Genomic DNA, 17,794 nt, shown 5'->3' on the forward strand with positions numbered 1-17,794 from the left:
AAACCAGGATGGGAAAAGAGCAGGAGTAGCACCTTTCAATTATATGTTCTCACCCATTATGAGAAATCTGTGTTCATACAAGTCTTTTTGTTTCTGCTTTTAAGAAGGTTTACACCAGAATCAATTCCCTTCCTGATGTGTATAAAGTCATTGGCAAATATTTGCTTTCCGCCATATACAAATAGTAAGAGAAAAAAAAGGAACTGCTACAAAGAGATAAACACAATGGGAAAGAAAGGATCGACACATTACCTGGACAGGGAGTGACATTCTTAAAATTCACTGAAACAGCCCACTACTTAAGACGACAGGATTGTCCTCATTCCTAAATGTCCTCACACAAGTCATTGTCTGGAGACTAGCTGTAGGCGAGGCCATGTATGGAGACCTGCAGGGCGATGACAAGCCAAATAGGGCGGGTGCTCAGGTATGGATCTTTTTAGTCAAGTTTCAGCCAACTTCTTTGCAGAAAGTTAAGCTGGCCGTGCAGATTAGACAGATATCAGGGAAATGCTTATTCAGTGGACACATAATCCTCCCAACACCCCCCCATACACAGAGGGAAGAAAACTCATGGCAGAATCCTCAGGCAGTGGCTTATCTCTCCCAAGAACATAAACACGGGGTGTGTTATAGCCCAAAAACCTGATGCTTCTCATATGTAGGAGAAGAGACAGGACCCCACCTAACACATTTGCTAGTAACATGGCCCCATGGTGGGTTTCATCTAAAGTGTAATTACATTTTTACAAAGCACTGGCGGTTTAAAAAAAGGTTAACATTTTTACTGCAGCAATACCTTTGTAAGCAATATTAACTGGCTTGTTCATTGTAATAATTACTTTTATATTTATGTGCCCCTCTGGGTTTGGGGATCAGGCCCCCCCTGGGCAGTTCAACAATGCCTGCAGCCTCCATCAACCCCATCCTGGGGCTGCAAAAAAGTGGCAGCCGCTGAAAGTAGCAGACAGCACTGCATTGCAAGGGCATAGCATGTATGCACAAGAGCGGCAATGTCATCAGAAGGGGGCAGCGCTGGAGGAGGCAAAAGGGGTGTCGAAATTCTCCATGGCACGTGAAGCCTGGTGCGGCTCTGTAACGCCCCCAGAGAAATTTTTGGCTAATATACCCAATAAAGGCCTCCCTGCAGTAAAGATTTTAGCACTAGTGGTACTTTGTAGAGGTTAAATTAAGCAGAAGATTTCCCTTAGGTAGCGATCTAATATATTTTCCAGATTTACACATTATATAATTGTTTTCCGCTCCTACCGATTTTGGTAGGAATGGATGAACATCTACTAGTGTGTGAGGTAGTAGGAAGGGCAGGGCAGCTGGATTTTAAAACACCCAAAACTTTTGTTCCAGGTGTCTAAGCGCCTGTGAGTTGTGTTCATGTGTACTGGAAGTATCATAGTATATAAGGCTGGAAGGAGACGCAAGTCCAACCTTTAAGAGTTAAATAAATGTTTTATCCTCATAACCCGTGATATTTTTTCTCTCCAGAAAGGCATCCAGGCCTCTCTTGAACATGTACATAGAGTCGGCCATAACAACCTCCTGCAGCAGAGAGTTCCATAGTCTCACTGCTCTTACAGTAAAGAACCTTTGTCTATGTTGATGGTAGAATCGCCTCTCCTCTAGGCGTAGAGGATGCCCCTTGTCCTGGTCACAGGCCGAGGTATAAAAAGATCTTTGGAGAGATCCTTGTACTGTCCGTTCAGGTATTTGTACATTGTAATGAGGTCTCCCCTCAGTCGTCTTTTTTCTAAACTGAATAATCCCAAATTTTGTAATCTGTCATTGTATTCTAGTTCCCCCATTCCCCTAATAATCTTGGTTGCTCTCCTCTGAACCCGTTCCAGTTCTACTATGTCCATTTTCTACATCGGTGCCCAAAACTGTACACAATATTCCATGTGTGGTCTGACCAGGGATTTGTATAAGGGCAAAACTATGTCTTTATCATGAGAATCTATTCCTCTCTTGATACATCCCATAATTTTATTTGCTTTAGCAGCAGCCGCCTGGCTCTGGTCACTAAAATTAAGTTTACCATCCACCAATACGCCCAAGTCCTTTTCAGCTCCAGTTTTACCAAGTAATTGACTGTTTAGAACATAATTATACTTTTTGTTTCCATGGCCCAAGTGCATAACTTTACATTTATCTACATGAAACCTCATCAACTATTTCTCTGCCCACTCCTCAAGCTTCCACAAATCCCTCTGTAATGCTAAACTATCGGCCTCAGTATTTATTACTTTACACAGCTTAGTATCATCCGCAAATATTGAAACTTGACTGTAAACCGACTACAAGGTCATTAATAAAAATATTAAAAAGTGGCCAGTGGCCCCAATACTGACCCCTGTGGCACTCCACTGGTAGCGTCAACCTAATCTGAGAATGTGCCATTAAGGACGACCCTCTGTTTTCTATCACTAAGCCAATTACTTACCCAAATACACAGATTTTCCCCTAGTCCAAGCAGTCTCATTTTAGAAAACCAACCTTATGCGGCACAGTGTCAAATGCCTTTGATAAGATACACAACTGGAAGAATAATGCACTTGGCTGACCAAGGTCTATTACCAGCTTAATGCCTCATTTAGATGAGTGTATTTCACGTGCTATACATGGATGGTACATGGACACATTGTAGCACAAATCATTTTGCTGTGGATCACAATGTTACCGTTCAGATTTCTATGGTTTGAAGCTGCACTAAGGATGATGTAAATTAAAAAAAATAAAAGTTTGATAATTCTGGGTCTCTATAAATAGGTGGACTTCACCTGCAAGGATATATTTCAAAGCCGTAACAACCCAGTGATATTGGAACCAGCTTGTACATGAATAAGCAGGAGGGTTCAAGACCTACAAGAGAAAGTGTTGTAAACACATTGGCCCTTTTTTGGGCTATTTAAAAATTGCTATAGGCCATAAGCTGGACTGTAGATGGCAGCTGCCACCAGCCATGAACTGTGTACATATGTTATGCGTCATCTGTATAAGCTCCAGGCAATTGTTTTATAGAACACCAGAGACCAAAGACACAACTCCTCCAGCAACTATCGGACCACAGGAAAGCCTTGCAGCACATTTGTACAAATTCATATATTACACTCATAAAAGCAAACCTTCTATACTGGAGTCTCAGCTCAGTCCTGTCTATGGAATACAGAAACATTGTAAGATTATGTCTCAATAGTAACCTATGAAAAGATTTTCTCAGGTAACAGCAATGAATCACTAGAAGGTTGAAGTGTATTTCCTTAAAAATGTATAGCAATGACCTTTAGTACAGTTTACTCTTCATAGCATATGTCAAATCTCTGATATTCAGGGAGATCTGATAAAAATCAAACATCAATATACCCCCCCCAAAAAAAAAATTCTCTTTATAAATGTTTGCTACGTAACGTCTTTTCCACATCTTCCATATAAAATAGTCACTTTACGTCTCTCCAATACCACCCAGGCTCAATTGCTCTGTAGTGAAAATGTATGGTGTTATTCTTCAAATGATTCACTCTGCCCACTGATAACAAAACTAAATTGGTTGTAGCAACTATTTAAGTCGTGCCATATCACAAAGTACAGGGATTACACACTGATCAGTGATTTCTGACTGCTGGGAACTCCTCCGATCAGGAGAACCGGACCCCCAGGAAACCAGATAAGGGAGTCTCTTTCAAATAAAATAGTAAATTACATGCAGTCATATGGAACAATAGGAGCGAGGGCCCTGCTCGATAGAGCTTACAGACACTCCCGTACAATTCAATTGGGTGTCATGAGGTCCATACTCCATCCATTAGTAAGAACAGCGACCCGTTCACCGCATTGCTGTGGGTCCAGCAGTCAGACCCTCACTGATCAGCTTGTTACCGTTAAAGGGGTTGTATGAAGCTTCTGTGGCAAAAGAGACCAAGCTCATATTCCTCATATACCCACAGTACATGTCCTGTGCAAAGGTTTAGGCCTAATCATGCCAACTGCGCACACTAGACAGCAGCATACACAATCTAAACATCAAATTCTCAAGAGTGTGCGTTTCTTGGGCTAAGTTTAGCTTTCGCATAGCTTCCCATTAGTTAGCTGTTGGCTAAAGCGTCAATAGATTGAGAGCAATTTCTCTCAACAACCACATGCAAGCTCCGTTTAACAGGGAGAAAAATGTAAGCTGCTGCCAGACAACCCCCTACAACACATGTATCTGGCAAGATCAAATTCAGTCTTCCTAACACTCTTCTCCCTTGACCACAAATATCAAAGCTTATCACTGTAAGAATCCCCAATAGGTTCATCCATATTGTTCTCAAACTAATCAACATTGGTCTTCTGCCAGCAAAATCCTCTAGTAACGTGACCAGGGCCCTGAACAACTTACATGAATTACTATATGTCAACCACACTCTCCACCAACCAGGGTCTTCATGATAGTGGACTCTAGTGTTCAGGGAAGAGGCATGGATATAGTAGTGACTGTAGGTTTAACAACTCAAAAGAGTCTGGTGCCAGGTCACGTAACCCAAGGATTATACTTATAAACTTTGGATGTTGGTGGCCAATCCTATAATAGTGGCCATAAGGGAAGTGTCAAGAGGGATAAATGCAGATTAGATGGGTGTATGGACCTACCAAAGTCCGCTAGTTCTCCATTCACACATATAAAGAGACAGTGTGCCTATAGTACTACAGTAAGAGTAATTTGCGCTTTTTTAATCCGTTATAGTGAGACAACCTTAGGTAGTGGTTGAACACAGAGAACAAGTAGTGATATTTCCTTCACACAATACTGCTTATTCAATCCTAGTTTTGGTTCACAATAACCCATTCAGTAAAAGATAACTGAGTTATAAAGTGGCTCTCATCCAGATTGCTAAAAGTAATAAAAACAGGAGAAGCAGCAGGTTAAGCAGGCCGAGCTAACACTTCAGCTTAAAGACAAACCCTCCATTGTTCGTGTCCCCAGTAAGGGGATAGTACCTGATGCTTTAGACTGCTGACTGGCGTAACTCGATGTCCTGGAATGTCCACACGCTCCAAGTTCATCAGGGACGGAGGCGCTCTTAGATGAAAGGTCTCAAAATAATACAGAAATACATTACTTCACAACCAAGAGCATGCACACAAGTATCACGTCATGTAACGTATATAGGGAAACTATAAACTTACCGGCAACACCCAAGTGCAATTTCACAGTCTCTCGTCCTTTCCGGTCTTCATGCAGAGAGTCAGAGTCTCCAGTAATAGCAATTGAGGTGGCGGTGGAAGGTGCCCTGGAGGCAAAAGGAGATTTTTTCATTGATCGTGAATGTACAATAGAATTAGGGATAGACCAATCTAGAAAACAAACAGTCTAGTAGTAACTATTTCTACTAATCTAATCTATTCTCATCTACTTAAGTGTAATGTCTACAATACTATATACAGGCAGTCCCCAGGTTACACACTAGAACTGTTCCTTGGGTTTGTACTTAAGTTTAATTTGTATGTAAGTCTGAACTGTATATTTTATAATTGTAGCTCCAGACAAATTTTTTTTGCCCTAGTGACAATTAGGTTTTCAAATTGTTTTGCTGTAATGGGACAAGGGTCTTCAATAAAACTTCATTAGACCCCTGACAGCTGATCATTACAGCCTGGGACTAAAGGAAAGCATCCACAGAGCTTCACCAAAGGTCACAGTGGGCAGAGAGGTTCGTCTGTAACTACGGGGTATCCTTAAATAGGGGACCGCCTGTATATGAGAGATTTAAAATTAGAGAGGAATACCATGATCAGTGGGTAGAGATTGTATCTATGGGAACTTATGTAGCTTGCAATCTTCTTTTTCTAACAGCCTCTGTAGATTTGCAGTCCTCTCAGAGTAGACATAGCTGCTGTGACTCGCTCCTTCCCCATCCCTTCTAAATAAACTATGAAATCTGTCCATCTTATTAGCAAGAGAGAATTAAGCCTAGGTTAAAAAAGGCAGGAAGGAAAGAGGGAGGCTGATAAGAAATAAGAAAACAATTTTCAAATTAAAAAAAAAAAAAGTTTTTTTTTTAATACAAGAGTAACTCACGTTTTGAAACACGGGTCTCCAGACATGAGCTGCATACTGATTCCAACCTATATAAAAATCGACATAAAAGACTTATGCATTTCCGTGTAGCGGACTCTAAATAAGCTGTGTAGTCTTATGCTGTTCAAACTTAAGCTGAACTTAAATCCTTTGCTTGGCCCCGAAGCTAAAATATTTGCCAGTGCGTTGTGGTACTTGTTAAATAAAAACAAAAAACATATTAAATTACTTTATTTTTCTTTGTAAATAAAATATCAAGAACACAAAAAAAAGTCAATGGCCACAAGTCTGTAAGTGACGTACCAAGCATTTGGTAGGAATATTTCTCTTTTGATGTTCAATCGGTTCTAGAAAAAAAATTAAGCCCAAAATGCAAAGCTAGGGAAAAAAAAAACCTAAATAAACTTTTTACAATTATCACAAAAAGCCTGGGCTCACATCCTGTTATTCTCCTAGTAAATGTAATAAAAACAAGCTGATGGAACAATGGAAAACCACTATTCTCTCTCTCACTGAAATATCTGCCTGAAGCTTTTAGGAATAATAAATTCTGATCCAATCCCTCCCGGCAGTGCTTGAAATCTATAATGGCAACAAGAGCAAGAGAGACAGCAAAAGTGTTTAGATCCCAGAGCTGAAAGTGCATTAGCCGGGAAGGAGAATATTTAATAATTCACAATCATCTCCTACAAAACTATGTAACCATGACAGAGCTTCTAGATGAGTTCTGCGCTGCAGGATACACAGATTTAGCTATTACAAAGTATTTGTATACATAAGCTAAAAACATGGTTTTTTATCTAAAAACAACTATTATGTACACCTGAATATTTATCAGCTCTGTGAAATCCCGTTTTTTTTTTTAAAATAAAAAACTTGTGTAGGCACATACTGGAAGCGGATTGGTTATTCACAATGAACTTTATAGGACATTACAGGACATCTACCATCAGATATACTGATAATAGACTCCTATAACTCCCATGTCTGACATTGTTATAGCTATATAAAACAGTCCTGCGTATCCTTATTGTAAGAATATAAACTTTATATGCTAATGAGACAGAGGCGATCTGGATACGCTGGCTCCGAGGGCTCATAATTTATTCACGCCCCCTGTGTAATAAGGTCAGGATTAAACTTTCAAATTGTTACGCAAGACAATGCACTTGGAAGAAGAAGGTGAACTCCGGCGGACCAGAGCGGGGAAGCGACACATGCAGGATATTGGGCGCAGGATCTTAGTGAATTATCGTCAGATAATGCACATTCAGGGATCTCACTGGACTGGGTAACTAAATGTGCCCCAGTAACTCCCTAAATAAAATTACTCTAACAGAAGAATTTGCGGGGGAACATGCAAGGTCTGCTCTACTTATCTTTTCATTACTAAAGGGACCAAAAATCTGCATTAAATTTCTTCAAAATAAATAAATAAATATATTTTAATGGCTAATGAGTTTGGAAAGACACTTTATCTTTTTTAATTTACAAATTTTAATTTGTACCAGAACAGGATGAGCATTATTTAATTGTAAGATTTATAATGAGAAAACAAACAAATGATTTAAAAAAAAAAAAAAATGTTCTCCATTAACAAATAATCTTATACCAAACAATAAATTGTAGAATAATCCCAAACATGTGTAATTTCTTTGAAGGGAACCTGGCTCCCTACTAGACTAGTCCCCTCTACTAGGGTAAGAAATGTTCTTTTTAGAGTTCCCTCATTTATGTGAAATTTTACCTCTTCCACAAAGTCACGTGAAAATAAGCCAAAAAGAGATGAATTTCACTGCATGATTACCCAGGGTCATATACTCATAGATCCAGGCACTGTGACTGTGGTATCTTCTTATATGTGTTATCCCAGGCCTCCTTCCTTCTAAAATCAACTTATAAAATTATGCCCCTAAAAGGCTCCTGGGGTGTTACCAGAGCCCATCCGTGCTGTAGCTTCACAGGATGTTACATTGTGAAGGGAGAACTTCCCCCTCCCACTGCTAGTTGAAACCTTATCTGCTGCAGTGCAATTACAGGGGTATCGTGTGACTGCACATGTAACGCATAGTTGTCAAGAGAGTTACGTGATGCCCCCGTAGACGCCATTTAATGGACGCAACACAATTAGTCCTTCATGGTGCACAGGCAAGAGGTCCCCTGGAATCTGTCCAGTTCTCCGTCAGTTCAACATCACAACAAAAAAAGATGTAATATTAACTATACTCACCTTTAATATAGAGTTATCTTGTCTTGTGTTTTTGGTGTCATATCCTTCTAAGAGGCATCGCCGTACAGTGTTGCCAGAGCCAGCAAACTCTGCAAGGTTCAAGTCTGCAAATCCAAGCTATAGGAAAACAAACACAATGTATGGGCAAAACCTATCAACACATTTTACAGTAAAAGATCAAATTAAAAAAAACAGCTTTGGGCAACACAGAGATAAACTACCAATGATTATACATGTTATTGTAGACAGTCAGACATAAGTTGTACTGCTGGATTCTTCATATGGGGAAGAGGAACCTTATAAACCCCCCCTTAGGCTCCAGGTGTGTCTGTGCCCTCTGCCCCTACTATAGATACATGCCTGTACTTACACAGAGATATCAATCTGTTTTATATCAATTTATCATTACAAACACAGAGTAAAGTGAATCTGCAAAAAAAATGTGTAAATACATTTTTACCTTTGCGTATGCCTTTCCACCTTTTAGCTCCTAAAATAGGTAAGAGGTAAATATTAGTGAACTTACATTTTTCCATGTAATGAGAAACCTCAATAAACAGCAATGGATTCTAAAGCTTTACACAACTTAAATGGCTGCTGACCCATAGCTATCCCCCGGTCTATACCTATTCATATAAATACTTGTCATACACAGTGGGGACAGGAGAATAAGTGCCAAAGCCAGAAACTTATATCCCAAGAAATCAAATGGATCAGACATATGAGCTCCAAAATGTCAGATCCTCATCATCTGCCACTGGGGGACACATTAAATGTTGGCCACAAAATAGTAGATGAGAACAATCTTCATGTCATAAATCTTTATTTACACAAAGGCCAGACAATTTAGAAAATTCACCACTTGTCATAAAGCAAGAATTTGAAGGACAATTGTTATTAGATTTATTGACTTCACAACCAAACCACGCCGAACACCACCAGTCAACGAAGTCCATTAGTTGCTGTTTCAATCCATTGTAAGGCAGATCCGTCAAAATCTTTAATGATTTCTGTTATAAACAGATGAGGCAGCAAGAACAGAGCACTTCCATTCCTGCTTCATCTCATAGAGCAGAGGAGGCAGTCTTACCTTTCGTACAGATACTCTACAGATACACGGGTCCAGGATACCGGAGGCTGCACTTGCGCTCATCTTGCACATGAAGGAAAAGCATTTTTTCCAGTGGACACTGTTAGCTTGAACAACCTCTCTGCCAAAATATGAAGAGTAAATAATATAAGAAGCAGCAAGCTGGCATGTAAAATGGTTTGCACATTAAATAGGGCTACACTGCAATATAAGGCCACGCAATAATAATAAAACAAGTGCTGTGAATGGTTCTGGGAATAAAGCAGAGCATTTATTTTCTATTCTCAGGTGGTTGAAATAATTTTAAGAAAACTGTTGCCAACCCCCCCCCCCCCCCACCCTTCTCCACAGAATAGGGCCCAACTTGCTGATCGTTGGGGGTCTCTGACGGGATCCACACAGTTTGAAGATCGATGTACCCCCATCCGAAACCTCCTTGCTACCCGAGATGACTGGAGCAGGTTTTCGTGTATGGCCGGGCTACAGCGTTCATCTCTATGGAACTGATGGAGATTGCCGAACACCGTACTTTGTGATCTTCATCAGCTCCATAGAGAGATAAGGTACAATGAAAAGACTTAAAACACGTGTACTGTGAGTCCCACTACTACTGAATTTGTCTCACAATAACTGAAAGAAATAACCGAGATGTGAACTGAGCCTTACATGAAATTTGTACAGCACATGGCCCAGGTATTGCCAGTCAGATTTTGTGAGCAAGTGATACTTCTTTTTGTGAACTTCCTGCCGACACCATAATAATAACTTCTGTGTTCTAGTTACGGGGTGAGTAATAATGGACTGTGTGGGATTTTCCCTCTTCCACACACACTGCAGGCAGATGTGGTTTGGGCAGCTCTGGTTGCCAATGCCAACAAAACAAAATGCTGACCACATGGTTGATGTAGGACATCGCTTCCTAAGATTTGACTCATCGCTTCCTCAAGCGCGTCACATATAAAGGCAAAGATCGATTAAATTGTATGTTCAAGGCTCGTGACTAATCACCCTAAAAATACACATATCTGCAGCCCAAAGTGCTTGTGTTCATGATGTGACTCCAATTGTGGAGATCAAGATGTCCCTTATATGAGGGTGCGTTCAGAAGAAGCGGTTGCATTGCATCTACAAACTTAATGCAAACACTGGGGGACGGAGCTCGGTCCAATCGCATCTGTTATTCAAGTGAAATGCATGCGATAGGCAAAAAGCACCCGGTGTTTTGCCTTTGTGTACATAAAAAAACACTTACTGATTTCATGCGTTTCACTGAAAATGCATATTCAACTGGGCCAAGCCCCATTTCAGGGTGGCTGCATTCCGATTGTAAACGCAATGCAAAAGCCATGTGTGAATGCACCCCAAGTGATCTGCAAATGGCTGACATCTTTATCTAAACTGGCATCAGAGGAAAATACTTCACCCCTGTATATCACCATTACAATATCAATCTAAAATAGATCTCAAGACTCCCCCGTACCGAGCCGTACAGAACAATAACAGTGTCCCGGGTCATTAAACTGCGTATAGGTTATAATCATTGTGTCATGGATGTAATAGAGATCAGTGATCCATGTACAGACTTTCTAAGTACTGTGCCAGCCATACAGCCAGAATGCTTCTGAATTCACTGCTTGCCATTAACCAAGTACAGAGGCTTCTGTACATGTACGAGGTGCATATATTGTGGGTATAGGGGCACCCACAGACTTGCACTGGTTAAGGCAGAGAGGATCTAACAAGTACAAATCTGTTTTGTCATTGCTGGACTATAAAGTATGTAAGAAAGATATGCAAGTAATTACCTCTAAGATACATGTGTAGTTTTACCAAAAGAAGCAACAACAAAGAGTATTAGCTAGAAATTGCATGTGAACAGGGTATTCTGGACTCTCAGACCTTGTTCACACACTGCGTCTGTGATTTGAAATGCAATGCAAATGTCTCAGGGAGAGGCTTTGCCTAATCACAGATGTGTTTCCACTTAAGGCCGATATCACACATGGCGTTTTTGGTCTGTTTTTAAACATCCGTTTTCAGTCTGTTTTTGGCAGTTTACCATGCATTTGGCTGCTTACAACCTGTTTATCTCTTAAGATAGTTGGGAAAAATGGACTAAAAACGCCATGTGTGGCATCACCCTAAATCTTTCTACCACTTTGGAAAGTTTTCCACCCAGCACTCCACTTTAGGGTGATGCCACACTTGGCGTTTTGAACCTGTTTTTGGCCCGTTTTAAGCAGTCCGTTAAAAAACGCACCGTTTTTTAACGCATGCTTTTCAAACAAGATTGCTAAAAAAACGGCCCAAAAACGGGTTCAAAACGCTACGTGTGCTGCTGGCCTTAGGTGTGACAGGGCTGTGAGCGCCTCGGCCACAACATTTATTTTAGATAAATGCTGGAGGATACTATAGCAGAAATCTTCACAAGATCACACCTGGTTTAAGCAGGGCAGAAAGTGCGCCCACATCTAACACCCACAGCTCTTAGTAGATCTGGGCTGGCGCTGGGGATGGAGATTTTAAGACTGGCCAGTAAAACACCAGTCTTAATAAATTCCCTCCAGAGTGTTTGACCCAGCAGTCAAAGGTCTGACAAAGACCTAAGGAATTACCTAATAAGCTAATGCTGAAAAAGTACACTATACTGCAAAACTGTATTTCAATATATTGTGCAAGCGATCACATGCCCCAGCCCCATCATGTCTAACATAAAAACATTCAATGAACAAAAAAAAAAGAAGCTAAGAAGTCTTAAGTGCTGCTTCAAACTTAAAATAAATATATAAAACAGGGGTTTTTGTAAACCATATAAAAGGTTAATATCTAAGCAATGTGTAAAATGTCAAAAAAACTATAGTAAAAATGATAAAAAAGTTAAATAACAGCAGCTAAATAGTTGTATGGAGGTGTTACACAGACTTCTGCCACATCCTAATCTGTGAAACCCTAGAGGTGATTTCAGGTTCTTATTAACCCCATAACAACTTTCTGGAGACAACTGAATCTTAATGCTGACACCATTACAGGATAGTCATTCCTTTAGATATATGAGGAACACTATAAAATAACATGAGGATGATCCAGCCACACCTGCTGCTCCTTACCATCACTTATAGAGCCACTTACCTGGTGGACTCAACACTGAAGCTGCCGCCATCCAGCAAGCGGATCTTACAGAACAAAATCCCATTTACAAACGGAACGGATGAAAGTTCGTCCAGCTCAAAATCCACCCGAAACTTAAATTTCTTCTTTTTCATCATCATGAAAGCCATAAACTGGGCTCGGGAGGCCACAGGGTGAGGATATGAGTGCTGATGCTCAATACAATAAAAGAAATCCTGCTCTTGATGGGTTTTTCAGTCACTGTGAACCAAATATATGACTTACTGATGTGCTGTGTAATGCAAAGTACATTCCAGGGACGGCAGGGAAGGAAATCCAAAAAAAGGGGAAAAGTTCAAAGGGTTCTGGAGATTCCACTTCTTTCCCAGGAAAATACCTGTGTTACCAGTTCAGATCTGCCATCCCGCCTGCGCTGTCCGCTTTCCTTTATCCGCCCTTCTCTGGCCGGAGGATCCAGGAGCTGATGTCATTCTGATCGTCTCTATTTTCCAGATACATTTACAGGCATCACCCTGCAGCGTCTCATAGATGTGAATACAGTCCTGTACAGGGGGAAAACGTACAAAATTTTAGCATCACCCTACATTCCGTGCATCTCCCCAAAAATCTGTCTCCCCAAGAATGTCACATCAATTACAGAACTCATTAACCCATTCTGGCCTGGACTCCTATCCTATAGGTGACTGTGCAGAAAGCCCCATTGATAATAGGGTGTGGTGACCCCCCAATATTTCCTGCATGGTGCAGGGCTGGCGGATATGCAGAGCTGACTAGTATCTATATGCAGGAGCAGTGTCCATGTATTTTTAGCCATACAGCCCAGGGATCTGCACAGGCTCCAGCTGTGGACGTGTGTTTACATGCAGTATTGTCCCGCAGACATCTGACCTGTCTCGTCTCCAGATATCCCCTGCACGTGGAGTCCCGTAGCTCACCCCTAGATGTTATATTCCGTGCACTGCCCCTGTCGTTGCACAAGTCGTTTCCTCCGTGTCCCGCCCGGATCGCCCTCATCTCTTTCTGTCTTTTCTCGGCTTCCGTAGCTGTCTGTGTGTCATGTAGAAGGCGTTGTCTCACTAGTGACCTCTAGCGAATAGATGTGGGGTTTGCAGTATCCGAATCTATGTAATTTTCTTTGCCGTGTCGCATTCCTGTCATACAGTGACACCTAGTGACGTTCTTTGGGTAATGCAGAGTACTAATAAGGAGCCTTAGTACTGTATGGGGTAATTATGAAGCTTGGAGTGTGAGCATAGCGACATCTAGAGGACAGAGGTTGCTGTGGACTGGAAATAGTTTATTGCCACGATGCAAGGTTCTGGACATGTTCTCCAGTACAAATGCCATTGCTTAGCGTTGTATTATGGCTCGCACAGACTACTTTTCTTGCCTTTGGTCAGTTAGTAAGAGTTTTCCTTACAGAGGCTTTGCCAGTTATGGCCACCTTACAGCCATGTGGAGACTTATAGCCATTGATGCTCCAATAGGGAATTCTGAGAAATATGCAAATATGTTTTTATCCTGTCTGTGTGTAGCCCCAGTGTGAATACACAGCCAATCATACAGTATGTTTTGAAAAGCTGGACCGTCTTTGCAGCCATATTGCTCAGAATAAGGTAATGTAGTGTGTATGTGGGGCCATAGGAAAAATATGCTCACGTGCAGGAGGTCGGCTGTTTCACAGACAGACCACAGATCAGAGGATGTGTATCATGGGATACAGGGCCCTTTCACGCAAGCATTTTTCACACACATATTCAGTGGGATTTGCATTGGATCTTAACCCATTGTATTGAATGGATTTTCATTTTTTTCATTTTTTTTATGTGAAACTTGCACTTTACAAGTCCAAGTTTTTCCATGATCCATTGCAATAGGATATAAATCACAATCATGCATGACAACAATTACAAAATGTAAAAGAAAACAGATTGAAATCTGATCTAACTCTGAAAATGTCTGCTTCACGTGTGTGTAAAGGACCTCATTTCATCCCTGAGGGCGCATTCCCACGTTGCGCTTTCGTCGCGTTCATAACGCGACGCAAGCGCACAGGGGGCGGAGTTTGGGGCGATCGCATATGCGTTTCCAGAGAAACGCATGCGATCGGGTTATCAATCGCATGCGTTTCCCGGGAAACGCATATGCGATCGCCCCAAACTCCGCCCCCTGTGCGCTTGCGTTGCGTTATGAACGCGACGAAAGCGCAACGTGTGAACGCGCCCTGAGGGCGCATTCCCACGTTGCACTTTGGTTGCGTTTTCATTGCGTTTTCAGCAATAGCTGAGGAGAGGTGATTTGCCTAATTACATTACTGTTAACATTTGCATTTACAAAACGCATTGTAAACGCGATGTTAGCGAATCTGTTAACATAGTGTTAACTAATGCGTTTTGTTGACACATGCTTTAACATAGCATAAACAATGTAAATAGTAATGTAATTAGGCAAATCACCTCTCCTCAGCTGTTGTAATGCATTTTAAAACGCAATGAACATGCAACCAAAGCGTAACGTGTGAACGCGCCCTGAAGAACAGTCGCTCTAAATTGTAAGGGCTCTTTTGGACTAGTGTTTGGCATGCCACAACACTATAATGTGCCACTAAAGGGGCATTCCGGTGCGTATTCGCAGTGGCCTGCACATTTATGTCGGAAGTGCAACATAATTATGGTGCATGCCCGTTAAACAGTTCATACACTTTGATTGCACGCAGGGTGCATCGGGTACCTGAAGACCTTGCTCCGGTCTTAATGAATGGGGTGCACTCTGCACTATGGTGAGGCAAACTGCATGTAGTACAGTGTAATAAATGTGGACCACTGGCTTTATTTTGGGGCACAGACTATTTTTTTGAATGACCATTCCCCTTTCCAGATGCCATGCCCTTTAGGCCACGGTCACACGTTCCGCTAGTAGTCCGTTCATAACGCGACGCTAGCGCACAGGGGGCTGGCCTCTGCCTGATCACATATGCGTTTCCACAGAAACGCATGCAATCGGGTTAGATGTAAATGTCAATTAATAAATTCCTCATTTGTATGTGGTTTTCACAACCAGCACCACACCGCCCTCACACCACCATTAGTCCCTGGCATAGCTTTTTAGTATATAACATGACATGTGCAGGACGAGCCAGCTCTTAATACATTTCCCCAATTTTCTTTTGTTTAGATGATTCTAGGGAGCCAGTTTTTTGCCATCTAATTTTAGCCAACCATCCTTTCTTTTTGTGGCTGTGAAAAAAGGATGCCATACAGATGTGAAAATAAATGTGGGGACACCACGCAGACTGCAAATGAAAACCCCCTTTTTTTTTACTGATGCGCAATGGACATGCTGGTCTGAAAGAGCCCGATCATGATTAGTTTGGCCTTGCTGTTACAAGGTAAGGACTCCTTGCATCATATATAACTATCCTGTCTCAGGCACTGTGGTTGGCCCACTGTTAAGGAGCTGTTCTGGTTTCAGGTTGAATATATAAATAATGTGTACAGGCAGTCCCGAGGTTACATACAAGATAGGGTCTGTAGGTTTGTTCTTAAATTGAGTTTGTATGTAAGTCGGAACCGTATACTTTATTATTGTATCCCCAGTCAAAATGTTTTTGGTCTCTGTGACAATGGGATTTTAAAAATGTTGGATTGTAATAAGAACCAGGATTAACAATAAATCTTAATTACAGCCACCATTAATAACTGTTAAAGCTGTTTATTGTAGCCTGGGACTAAAGTACAGCAAATTACCAAAATCCAGAGGTCCGTTTGTAACTAGGGGTCGTATGTAAGTCAGGTGTTCTTAAGTAGGGGACCGCCTGTATTCTTTGACCAAACTAGCCTATGAAACTTACTCCTGCAGGACCATTTTATAGTATGCTATGCTTATTACAGTTACAACTGAATTGAAAATATTATATACATTTTATGTATCTGTTTTTACATCAGGATTTAAGAAGCCTAGAAACAGACTGGATTCTATTGCCCACCGCTGCTCCTTACCATAAAGGGATCTTTCACATTATACGGATGTGCATTGATGCTGTTATAATGGTGGAATAATAGGTCAAAACATTGTAACATTGTTTTCTCAACACTCATCTGCAACACATTTTTTTTTCTATACGATCAGCATCAGTGGTAAATGAAGGGTTAATGGGTGAAGTAAGAAAAAGTCCAGGGGGTGGAGAGGGTTGTGTAGAGAAGACAGCAGGGCAGGGTGGAGACAAGCAGAGGTATCCCCCTCCCTCCCCTTCCTTCAGTGCAGGGAATTCCCTCTAAGGCCCTCCCTGAGGTAGCTGAGTCCTCCCTGTGTCTGGGCGTTTTCCTGTGACAGCTATATTACTTGCTTTGCTACATTTTTTATTTTGGCCTTTAGTATCCTGCTCTCTTTCCTTAACATCTGCTTTGTCTTCCAAGCCCAGCACTTCTGCAGCCGCCACAATGTATGAGCACATGAAGAAACTGATGCTGAGCCGAGCTGTCTGCGAGGGATCCGACACGAGAGCAAAGTACGGAGAGCTCTTCAATAAACTAGATGTCAATAAGGATGGAAAGGTGGACATCTTGGAGCTGCAGCAGGGCCTCAAAGCTATGGGCATGGCAGTTGCAACAGGAGCTGAAGAGGTAAGATCATGTGTGATGAGAGATTGTAAGCTCTGAGGAACACTAGTACAGACATCCGATACTTTGGTCTTTATCTTCTGTGAGTAGTCGTTATGGCTTCACTGTTTTTAGTACAAACTTGTCTATTTTACAGTTCTGCAGTTAATTATTTGTACATTCATTATTCTTCTTATAGACTACCCATAGTACTGCACTGCAGTCATCACGTGCAATACTTAGGGGTGTCCCGCTTCTTAAATTCCTAAGACTGTGCTGGAACTAAGCTTTTCTTTATTTGGTAGTCGTTATAAGGCCTCATGCACACAAACGTATATTTTTGACTACTTCGTGTTTCACTGCGCTGACCGGGCCAGGCATTTCTAATGCACATTGGTGCGAGCTTACATGTCAATGTCCTACAGGCCACAAACTGCACACAGTCCAGAGCATAAAGCCTAAATGTTACTATATAATATTCATTGATTAAAACTGCACCAGAATTAAGTCAATTGTTGCTGGCCGGGACATCATGGATGCACAGCGCTGCTTACATCCACAGACATAATCTAACCCTAGCCTAAGCTGTACAACCGCAGCAGAAGCTGCTATAGTTCTACAGAATTGTAGTTGTAAAAATGGTGCATTAATGATTTGTACTAGTAAAGATCTAG

At 41.4% G+C, this 17,794-nt stretch overlaps 2 protein-coding genes across 7 annotated transcripts in view; one reads left to right on the forward strand and one right to left on the reverse strand.

Annotated features, from left to right (window-relative positions):
* The window catches only part of EEIG2 (EEIG family member 2), a 28,362-nt gene extending 14,753 nt beyond the window's left edge, over positions 1-13,609 (reverse strand). Inside the window, exons 1-9 of one of the 3 annotated variants that reach the window (XM_072129218.1) lie at positions 13,458-13,609; positions 12,899-13,064; positions 12,523-12,762; positions 9,394-9,514; positions 8,764-8,793; positions 8,304-8,420; positions 6,074-6,120; positions 5,182-5,285; positions 4,993-5,088 (exon numbers count right to left, since the gene is read on the reverse strand). In XM_072129218.1, the coding sequence (XP_071985319.1) occupies positions 4,993-5,088; positions 5,182-5,285; positions 6,074-6,120; positions 8,304-8,420; positions 8,764-8,793; positions 9,394-9,514; positions 12,523-12,671 (664 nt within the window). In that variant the 5' untranslated portion in view covers positions 12,672-12,762; positions 12,899-13,064; positions 13,458-13,609. Of the gene's footprint in view, positions 1-4,992; positions 5,089-5,181; positions 5,286-6,073; positions 6,121-8,303; positions 8,421-8,763; positions 8,794-9,393; positions 9,515-12,522; positions 13,065-13,410 lie in introns of all 3 variants that reach the window. The other 2 variants (XM_072129216.1, XM_072129217.1) reach the window with 2 other exon arrangements.
* The window catches only part of SLC25A24 (solute carrier family 25 member 24), a 30,832-nt gene continuing 25,592 nt past the window's right edge, over positions 12,555-17,794 (forward strand). Inside the window, exons 1-3 of one of the 4 annotated variants that reach the window (XM_072129212.1) lie at positions 12,555-12,695; positions 15,697-15,910; positions 16,938-17,144. In XM_072129212.1, coding sequence (XP_071985313.1) covers positions 16,962-17,144 — 183 coding nt within the window. In that variant the 5' untranslated portion in view covers positions 12,555-12,695; positions 15,697-15,910; positions 16,938-16,961. Of the gene's footprint in view, positions 12,696-13,991; positions 14,139-15,696; positions 15,911-16,704; positions 16,813-16,937; positions 17,145-17,794 lie in introns of those variants that run through there. The other 3 variants (XM_072129213.1, XM_072129215.1, XM_072129214.1) reach the window with 3 other exon arrangements.

Source organism: Engystomops pustulosus, chromosome 10 (assembly GCF_040894005.1).
Source record: "Engystomops pustulosus chromosome 10, aEngPut4.maternal, whole genome shotgun sequence".
NCBI lineage: Eukaryota > Metazoa > Chordata > Amphibia > Anura > Leptodactylidae > Engystomops > Engystomops pustulosus.